This window comes from Olea europaea, chromosome 12 (genome assembly GCF_002742605.1).
Source record: "Olea europaea var. sylvestris chromosome 12, O_europaea_v1, whole genome shotgun sequence".
Classification (NCBI taxonomy): domain Eukaryota; kingdom Viridiplantae; phylum Streptophyta; class Magnoliopsida; order Lamiales; family Oleaceae; genus Olea; species Olea europaea.
Window position 1 is genome coordinate 26,661,780 of NC_036248.1, and position 11,382 is coordinate 26,673,161.

At 34.2% G+C, this 11,382-nt stretch overlaps 1 protein-coding gene across 1 annotated transcript; it reads right to left on the reverse strand.

Annotated features, from left to right (window-relative positions):
* Nucleotides 1–331: 331 nt before the first annotated feature.
* On the reverse strand, nucleotides 332–1,009 carry LOC111406843. Its single transcript, XM_023036212.1, has one exon. The coding sequence runs from the start codon at nucleotides 1,007–1,009 to the stop codon at nucleotides 332–334; it is 678 nt and encodes a 225-aa protein (XP_022891980.1).
* Nucleotides 1,010–11,382: the final 10,373 nt, after the last annotated feature.

Consider the following 11,382-nt stretch of genomic DNA (forward strand, 5'->3'; position numbering starts at 1 on the left):
AAAAAAAATACAACCATGGCAGCACCTGTAAATCTGTTTGGAAATGATCCCTAATCCCACAAGATTGTGGCCATGTGCATGCAATTACTTCAGAAATGTTAAAGATTCAGAGCGAGGGGACAGGGATTGGGGACAGGCCGAGGGAACAAAATGTCACAAAATTAATGTTTAACTTTGATTGAATTCATAAACTAATTTATAAGTTGTATCCAAACATGGCTTATACTTTGCTTTACATCTCTAACTAATTGACCGTCGTTTCATATACAATAACCAAGTATAGAAACACTGAATTGCTAAAAACAAAAACATATAGATGATAATTGATAAACTAATGACGTCTAAAGATGAGGTCTTTTGATCTATCTCCTTGCTTTTTTGGCCCCTTCTTTCTTTTAATAGAGATTTTCCTCTTGTGGCCGTGCCTCTCAGCAATTGTATCCAGCTTAGGTTTCCACTGTCTTCGCCCAACCAGTTGTTTGTAATCTTTCTGTAACTGAGGTGTATTGCAAACTCTAATACTTTTACCCAAGCTGGGTCGATCATCATCATTTTCTTTGATCTTTCCTTGCTCTATCAGCTGTGTTATGAATTCTTCAGACACCCTTATTCTCAGACTCCCAGATGGCATTTTCTGTATATCGAAAGGTTGGCAACTGGCGGTCTTATTGGCTAAAAGAGCACAACCAGATCGGCACTGAAGCAAGAAAGTGAACGAAAAGACTGAATGAAGGAAGTGTTTGGGAAGAAGCAAGTAGTTTTGTCCCAACTGAAGCTTATCTTCCTCTGAAAGAGATGGGATTTTCTGGCCTATGTAAAATGAATCCGAAGGGCAGACCATGTACTTTGGAAACTCGCCCATTATTTCAGATACATGAAGCGGTCGGTTATAGATTTTGACTGTGCCATCGTAGTTGATGAGCTTGATGATTCCTTCTCCATGGTGATGAGATTGAATGCGATTACCCTTTAAGGAAAAGCAGCGTGGTATCAAAATCTTGATTCCCATGGTCGAAGAAATATTCTTGATGGATAGAAAGAAATGTAGACGATAGAGCTGAATTAAAAGGGAGAAATATATATAAAAGGGGGATGAATGGAAGAGAAGAAAAGTAGAAACTTTTAATTATTCTATAAAAGCAGAATAAAAAGAATTGAATGGGGTAATGATAAAATATATACAAGGAAAGCGAGAGACCCGCGTTGAAAAGGTGTTTATCAAGGCAAGGCATGCAAAATCCTAGTGGCGAGTGTGTGGAATTAATTTAATAATGTTTGGTGTAATTAAGGTAGGCTTTAATACTTTTCCAAGTTTGACTGTCGTCATCCACTTTACATTCTACGGTCAGGTCAGCCTGCTTTCTTTGCCCAGACACATTCATCTAAGTTGAATTGGGTCCCGCCAAATCAATTCAAACGCACACTACCTTGGTTTATTCTTACTTATTTGGAGAGCGGAAGAGGTCGAAGCCGAAGCCGAAGTCGAAGTCGAAGTCGAAGTCGAAGTCGAAGTCGAGCTCAGGGAGAGTAGTGTTGAAAAGTTCGATAAAATTTTGTAATATCTTATATTTTTCGATATTGAGTAGACAATTTATAAAGGGATTAGATTACTCTTCTTTGCATTAGACACCTACATTTTTATATGTTTGAAGTTATGAGGTAACAATATTGTATTCATAATTGTTGAAGTGAAATATCAAATATGAGTAAGATGTTAATTAATTTGCCCCCCAAGGCAAGGCGCAGTGGTAAAGCAGGAGGGTTCCACACGGAGTTTCGGAGATTCGAATCCCCGCGATAGATAGAAGGCATTTGTCTTGTGAAGGCAAAGTTATGTTGCGCTTTGTCGCCCCTTCGGGGGTCCTATCCGCACGTCGTAAAGGGAGGTTTATAAGGAAGAGAATCGCATCCCGAATGTCCGATCCAAGTGTATATAATTTGTGTCTGCATTCGAATTTACCTGGGTGGCGAATCAGGGGGGAAGGCCGCCACTCCTCAGGATTAGTCAGACGAAATTTGTACACCTAAGTTATTAAAAAAAAAAAAAAAAAGGATGTTAATCAATTTGCATACAAAAGCATATTACAACAAAGAATTTTTCGCATGTTCAAAGGTTATCTTGAACTGACCGGAATAATATTTGCATAACACGTAAATTTAACATATGAAAATCCTAGATAAATCTGAAAAACATAAAAAGTTCAATTAGTAACCTCCCAAGTTCTAATGGCCAAGCTCATGTTCGATCCTAAGTGTTTTCTCACGTTATCGATTCCTATGTACAACATTCTTGTGGATCGAATTGAGGTTTTAAGAATTAATAATAATTGGACAAATCTACCTTGAACAGTAGTTCCATATCATTAACTTGATATGAGGTTATTGTTCCAAGTTAAAACTCTTTTTACAAGACTCCTAAATAGTAGAATTTAACCATGGCGAACTAGCAAGACTACTACCATCATGGTAGGTATAAAAACGAGCTATTTTTGTTATGGAAGGTTCTAGTACTAGTTAATGATTGGGACACAATAAATATATATTGCCTTGTAACCCAAGATAGGAAAACTAGAAAAATCAACCGGAAATTTCCATGTCAAGTTTTGCGGCTTTTATATATTGCCAATTAGTTTTTGGTTCAACTTATTATAAATTATAATATGCACGAGTTCGTTGAGATTGATTATAGGTATATGAACCATGCATTAGTTGATATATACTAGTGTTATTGTCATCGGTGGATTCAACAGTGGGCTGCCACTGTCTTCCTGGCCTAGATGCAATTTATTATTATTATTATTATTATTATTATTATTTTTTGTAATCATTCAGCCACATTAGCCCACAAACAAATAAATTCATTGGGCTAGCCCACTTTCAAAAATCAAAATCCCTAAATCTTCACTTTACCCCTGCCCGTAGCCGCCGACCCAACGGAACAGTCGATTGCCGACTCACTGCCAGCCCGTGAGTGACGGACTTGCATCAATTCACAGCCTCACGCCTGACTGCCGACTTGGATTATGTTTTAGGGTAAGTAATTTACTAATTAGATTCTTACAATATGAAAATCTTTCAATATGTTTTCAATTAATTATACTTGGTTTGTTGTATTGTATATGATAAATGTTCGGTGATAAACTGATAATAAGAATGAAGAAGCCAAAAGGCAGAAATAAATTTGTTCGAGATGTTGGTCGTTGGAAACTTGGAATAATTAATTATACTTGGTATTTTGGGTAGTTATTATGTTTTTTGTTTGTCTTTTAATATGTGGGAACAGGGAACTGGAATTTTTTTGTTGGCAGACGGCAGTTGGCACTCATTCACTTGATGGCGCTTTTAGTTGAAACAGAATGATTGCCCCTTAAAAAAAATTGAGTTCTTTGCATACCTATCAACGTAATATCAGAGCATATAAGTCCCAGTTCAAGTCTCGACACTAAATGATATTCAAACTTGTTCGAGATCTTGGAATAATGGAATTTGTAATAGTAGCTTTCTAGTTTCTATTTGACAGTTTGAGGATTCAATTAGGAAGCATTTGTTGCTCCCTTTTTACTTGTTTCAATTGAATCAATTCTCTCTTATCTTATAGTATATACTATAGCATTTAATTTGCAGTTAATAAGGGTGTGTTTAAGAGTTTTTACATTTTAAGTACTTTGATTGTTGGGCAGTAGGAAATCCTTGTCATTTAAGCCAATTGTTAATATGAATATTTGCTTATGAAGCATTAGTAACTCTTAGATTTTTGGGATTTTTTTGTTCAATTGTAGGTGAAGCATTTTGATTTTTTGAAGTACTGTACTATTTGCTAAAAAGAGAGTCCAAAGGCTGCTGAACTAGTTGAGAAGGGTTTAAAGTTGGTTCTCCGACTTTGGATAAAAAACCTCATTTCATAGCAAACGGTAAATTAGTTTTATGGTCATGGTTTTATCAATTTATATTTATGCCTTTATGGAATATTGAAGTATTTTGATTTTTATGCTTTTAGATTTAATATGGAAGAAGATCGACCTTCTACCAAGAAAGGAAGAACCTTGTTGTCTTTCTTTTCAAAAAGTAGCAAATCTCGGGATTCTCCAATTCCTACGGTGCTCATTCCTCAAATTTCATCCCTTAAAGTTGAATGACTTTCATCTTCCAATTTTATTTTGAATCATCTGATTCTATTGAACGGGACCCTAGAAAAAAAAAAGCAAATATGTGAACATTCATTTAACGAACACGATCAGATTAGACGGGCTTATCTAAATGTTGGACCTTATCAACCAAAACTTTTGGAGTATCAGAGCAAAGAATGTGGAAAGCAGAAACGTCGATTTCAGAAATGTTGGTACAATCAATTTCCTTGGTTGGAAAATTCCCTTCAACTCATAAGGCATATTGTTTTTACTGCTTCCTTTTTCTCAACGATAGTATTCCATCTAATATTTTATCGTTGGTTACTGTTGGATTTGATAATTAGAAGAGGGTTATCCAATGAAGTAAGTCTTAAGAATCAGATTTCTGATGTTCTTGTTCGTTTCAATATGCGTGGTTCTTGGAATGGACTACGGGCATTATTTCTTAAAGATTGTCCAATATTCATACTATATCCATTGTTTTGCCCATCGTTTACAACTCACATTGATTTCTGCAGCTAAGGATGTCTCATATATTAATTCATTTTTTCTCATTTGGACAATGTTATTAATATGATTACATCATTTCCTAAGCGCATCAATGAGTTGAAAAGTGCACAAAGAGAAGAAATTGAGCATTTGTTGGAAATTGGAGAACGAGAGTCAGGAAGTAGTGCTAATCAGATTTGTAATTTGCAACGAGCCAGAGGTACTCGTTGGTCTTCTCATTGCAGCTCTGTAAAGAGTTTAATTGGTATGTATGCTACAACTTGCAAGGTGCTTGAGTATCTTAGTGAACATTTTCCAAGTATAAGATCTCGGTCAGAAGTTGGTGGTGTATACAAAATCATAACAACATTTGAATTTGTATTTGTCTTGCATTTAATGCGTAGAATATTAGCAATTGCGGATGTGCTTTGGCAGGCCTTTCAAAAGAAAATTCAAGACATCTTAACTGCTATGAGATTTGTCTGTACTACAAAAACTATCCTTCAAGCATTGAGAGAAGATTGCTGGGAAGAATTTCTTCAAGAGGTGAAATATTTTTACTCAAAAAATGATATAAATGTACCTGATTTTGATGGTTTGTATATGGTTGGTCATTCTCGCGATCGTGAGTATCCTACCATTGAACATCATTACCACTTTGATAGTTTCAATGCAGCCAATGACTTTCAGATGATGGAGTTAGACAAAAGATGTAATGAGACATCAATAGAACTCATTTCTCTCAATACGGCTTTGGATTCAAAAAATTCCTTTGAATCATTTAATATGAATAATATCTGCAAGCTTGCAAAGAAGTTTTATCCTGAAGGTTTTGAACAAAAAGATATTTATTGTTTAAAAGTTGAGTTGCAATACTATCAGAATGATGTGATTTCGGAACCTCAATTTCAAGTACCTACACTTTCTGATTTATGTTGGGAATTGGTTGCAAGTAGAAAGTTGAAGAGTTACGTCATTTTGACTAAATTGATTTGTTTAGTATTGACACTACCCGTTTCAACGGCGATTGTAGAGCAAGTATTTTTAGGAATGAAATATGTGAAGACAGAAATTCGTAACAAAATGGATGATGATTTTCTTGCTGAATGTTTAACACTAAACATTGAACGAGAATTTAGATCTAAATTCTATTATAGATGAATTTTATGCTGTAAAAACATCACCGAGTACAACTTCAATAGGTAACTTATATTATGAAATTTTCTTATTATATATAAATTTTATTCGTACATTAAATTTTTAAAATTTTTAGCCCACCGTAACAGTAGTTCCTGGCTTCGCCCCTGGTTATTGTTGTGGAAGATGATTCCACTAAGATGCTTTTTCGGGCTTCGTCTATCAAATTTGACCTTATCAACACCTCAAATCTATGACCTAAAACCACTACCACTTGTTCACTTTGGTTGCTCTAGATTGCACCCACAAATGACGCAAGAAGAGGGGTGTTTTATTACAACCACAAAGGCGGAAAAGGGAATGGAGAAAACGATGGAAGAGAGCACAAAGCAGCAGTTGCAATCACCAAGATTTTCATAGGCAAAAAACACTCACATGGAAGGCGAAAAGAGGCAGCAATATACAAGTATAGGTTACATAAATAAGTGAGCCAAGGAAATTCCAAATCGGCCAACCTATATAAGCCTCCAAATAGTGAATGAGCCATGAGCGTCTCCAATTAAATTAGGCCATTTTCAATGGTCCCAAGTGATTTTTGTGTTGAGCCATTTCGTTGAGGTATCGATAATTAATTCAGTCATTTGGTCAAAGTTGATTGAAAATTTCCAACGAGTAATATTTTCGCTCGAAATTTATTGGATATCAAAATCAATAAATCTCTACTTTGATACCCAATCAACCTACAAGCAATTAAAATACAAAGTTTATACTTGCTAATCAACGTAACTAGTAAAATTTGAAATCGTAGACCGTACCTCGTGTTTCACACAGAAAAACTGATTAACACTAAGTTAATCAATCGAATGGCCAAACATATGTAACAAATGCACAAATACCCTACGAAAAAGATTTCACCACACTTATCCTATCTCATTCCTTCTACCTTGCACATCGAGAACACGTATCTCCTTTTATCACTCACCATACTCACTAGACTGTTTACTAAACTCTTGTCTAATTGATAAATCACTATAGATCTTAAAACCACAAGATAATCCTGTATCACTATTTTACTCTGTCAACCCAAATGGATAATGGGTTTCCACTTAACAAAAGTGATAGAAGTATCTCTCTCACACTTCATTTATTACAGACATTTAATCACATCTTCACTTGTGATTCAAATGTCACACTCCACATTCACCGGTACATATTATCAATGCATCCTTAGACATCTATGCTCCACTTTATTAAAAGACGTAAACACATTTACTGCTACTGCATGCCAACGCACTATGCAAGCAAACATATCACACCAAGTAATCATATTGCTCTCAAATTCATGCAAATACATGTATCAAACATATTGAAATGCTACCTATAACTATGCAATAGAATTAAGCAATCATACACTTCCAAAAAGGATTACACACAGATGTATGCACATGCAGTAACTTAGTTTATTCTCAATCAACCTTACTATGGTCATCACTACACCTAATAGCCACATTTTTCTCACCTCTTATCTTATCATTTTGCTTATCCTTCTTCTTGGGTCTATCCTTCATAAAGTGTATAACCTTACCATAGCTGTAACATCGTATACCATTAGACTTACCCCAACATCTACCCTTCTTCCTACCAGCTCCGTCATTCGAGTCAGTCCTCATGTTAGTACTATTTTGAGCCTTTTTGAGACTCATTTGTTTAAACTTCATTCTACTCATCATTGTCCTATCATCTCTTTCAGTCTTAATCTCTATTTCCTTACTCTTAAGAAAATCCCAAATGAACCAACCTATATGAACCTCCAATAAGTGAACAAGCCATGAGTGTCTCCAATTAAATTGGACCACTTTGAATGGTCTCAAGTGATTTTTGAATCGAGCCATTTCATTGAAGTGTCGATAATTAATTAAGTCATTTGGTTAAAGTCGACTGAAAGTTTTCAACGAGTAATATAATTACTCGAGATTTATAAGGTATCAAAATCCAACAGTTATTATATATGTACCAAAGGTATGACGAAGAAAAGTTTCCTTTTGCTTGAAAACTCTATCGGACAAATATGATATTTAAAAGATGTATACGTAGTCCTTTTTGACATCTTAAACTTTTAAACTAAGTAGTTCAATATAGTATCAGAAAATGTTCAAGCGAACAATTTGATTATCCTAAATCTCAAACGAGTAATCAAATTTCAAGATTAGTATTATCAAATGATCACCATCTTGCGGTGACATATTTCAAATTCCAAATCCTTGAAGATCAAATAAATAATTAGGGACTTGAGCGATTGATCTTACCTTGAAATTTGATTAGATGAGATTAAGTGGATCGAATTGCTTGTTCGAGCAATGGGCTTTATTGAGTAATTTGATCTAAAAGTTTAAAGCGGTACATGTATATCATTGAAAAGGTCCCAAATTAACACAGTATTTTCTAAAATTTAGGTGGACTCCATAAATAATTTAAGTCATGAATTGGTGTTGCCAAAACTTCTTGTTGGGGTTGACTTATTTTTCCTAAATAAAACGTGTGTTAATTTTCTCTCTAAAGATAAATTGAACATTTTTTGATCGAGGGTCAACTAGACCTCTAAGAAAAATGTGAATATTGAAACCACAATAAAAAGTTAGATTAGAACTTCAATAAGGATTGCACCAAGAATAGTAGAGGATTTGTTATTGTTTTTTAATTGAGCTAGAAACATGAATGAATTTGAGTAAATAAACATAAAAAGATGAATGAATAAATAACCCAAATGAATGAATAAATAACCCAACTTTCAAGAAGAAAAGATAGTTATAATCCTTAGTGTTAGATTTCTTCAGTATCTTGAAATTGCATCGGTCTGCATCGCCAGGAAAAGCACGAAGATGAAAAATCACTTGCTTTGATCTCAAGTAATCTATATTGCGTGGTGTTTTCTTTTGACATGGATACAACTCTCCACATTAACACTACAATCCATTTTTTCTCTCTTCTTATAAATCACACATTCTCCAAAAAAAAATAATATTACACGTAAATCCAACTTTTTTTCTTCTTTTCTAACCACAATTCTTAAAAAATAAAAAAAATTGTAATCACAAATAATGAGGGCCAAAAGGGAAGCCATAGTCTTCATATAGGCCTTGACTAACAACTCATAGATGATAAAATTTTGGAATTAAACACTTACAAACTCATGTATAATATGTTTTTCAATCTACAGCAATCGCTTCATATAAGTATGTAAGATTAAATATTGTTCCCAATATTCATACGAGTTGAATTGCTGTTAATTTTTTTTTTATTGGTTAATGGAATCCAATATCCTCATTCATTCCAACAAGATGGATGTACAAAGTAGTACTTAATTTTCTTTGTTCTATCCAACTTCCATTAGTCTTTGAAACTTAGAGGGGCATAAGATTTTAAAGTTCATCTTGATTATGCATGATTGAAGTGAACATAGTATTTTTTTTTTTTTTTCTTAAGAAATACATATATAAAAGTAGAGTGAAAAAAACGGTCCAAACTCACTTTATTTTATAAAAAATTAGATGATTCACTAAGTAACATCATATCATTAGATCGAGAAAAAAAAAATACCGATTCAATATGAAACTGGCAATTATATTGGATTGAGTAGATCGATACATCAATTTGGTAAAATCAATTTATTTACCATGATTAAAAGTCTTGCAGGTTAAGGTTTAAATGCATCAAACAAAATAAAATCTAGACGGTGATTGTGATAGGTTGTGTACAACTCTAGATAATTTTGAATATGTACTTATATTAGATGATGTTAGATATTAATTAATTAATTGAACTATTAGCAATCCTAAATAGACTATCTAGACCACAGAATGGTCTAAAATCTAGACGTTGGACTTTTACTTTTATCTATATTAAAAAAAAAAAAAAATCAACTACAAAGAAATATGAATAAGACAAATAAATAATATAATAATTGTCAGTTGAACAATGCTTGGTGTATATAGGAATTGTACATAGGGATGTCCACACCCCTCACATGAGGTGGGACCCGCGCGAGGTGGGCCTCACGCCCAAGTGAGGGATGTGGACACCCCTATATACAATTTCTATGTACACCAAGACTAATTCTTGTCAGTTTTGATGCACACTGTGATGGCAGGCCATCTAATTCGTAGAATTTGTGAGTTAAATAAGGTCTCGTTAGCCATGCTTAGAAGTTGTATTGATACTTTTATATAGGGGAAGAATTATTCTTTAAAAAAAAATATCTCCAAGGATCTCTCTCTTTCTCTCATGAAATACATATAATGAATCTCTTCTAAAATAATATTAATGTCAAAACTCGAATTAACAAATTCTCTCACCTAATTATAATTTTCTCCTTCTAAACTTACTAATTTCAGTACTCAAAGTTGGAGTAAGAGGAATAGCTATTTGAGAGGAAATATTTGAATAGCATGCCTTTCTCTTTAGAAGTTGGGGGTATTTATAGATTCTCCTCCAAATTTAGTGGTGATTTGGTCATTTAGGGAGAGTGACACTTGGCGATCTCTTATTGACTAATACGTGATTGATTTTGTTAAGAATATTGTGTTTTATTCGTTGATCCACATGTTATTCTATTAGCAGCCTAGATGGGAGAAAGTTCGCCTACTTTGGGAGAACCTCTAACACCCTCGTCCCCTCACGTGTTACTTCATGAATTTTATTTCAAGGTTTTAACATTTATAAGAGTGTGAATGAAAGAAAGTGTAAAATATTACTCAATATGTTCAAGATTGATTTTACTTGGCGAGAATGTGCAGAACGTTGAATTGTGTGATTTATCAAGTTCTTGTGTAGTTCGCTATCAACAATCTATTATCGGATTTTGGATTCATTTTGTCACAAGCATGAAAGCTGGTGAAACTCGAATTGTCTTTCACAACTATTTTAAAAGATCATAGGTAAGCACATACACAAGATATCAATCAATAATTCGAAGATTTGCCTCGAAGAGAGGTTAGCAAATCATTGGCAGAAAACAAATGAGTTACCCTTAGCCCCGACCAATCGGAGAACACTTGATGTAGAATACAGTTGATATTCCAGCAGAGAACTCATGTGAAGATATTGGAAATAAGTTACATGAGTACTTACTAGTTGCAGTTGAGTATTGGTATTCAATTAAAAGGAGAGATCATCCCAGTTGGTTGGATCATATTCTTGGGGATAAACTGTAGTTTTCATTGTTATCAATCATAGAGTTTCGATATTTGGTTCTTAAGAGAGACCGTCCCCTGTGGCATGAGTTCATCCACCTTGCTTATGATTGGGAGCTCTTGACCACTCGACATAGTCGAGTTTTTTCCTCTACCCTAGGAGAATTGATACAGGCATTCTTTTCTTATTATTGGCCTTTTGTTATCATTGGACTATTTTATTTTTTTAGCTATTGGACTTGATTATTCGGTTGACCCAAGTCCATCACTAGTAGGTTTATGTTTTACTATTATTTATATGGTTTACAATTGTAATTGAAGGGGACGATGATGAATTAAATGAATTGTGCTTGGCTTGTTGCCTAAGCTTTCTCCTACCCCTACCTTCCTCTTCGATCTCTTTTTCTCCTAGTTTCTCCCTTCTTTTCAGTTCTCCTTCC

Excerpts from the sequence above, each read along its gene's own strand:
- LOC111406843 (XM_023036212.1), bottom strand. The coding sequence starts at position 1,009 with ATGGGAATCAAGATTTTGATACCACGCTGCTTTTCCTTAAAGGGTAAT.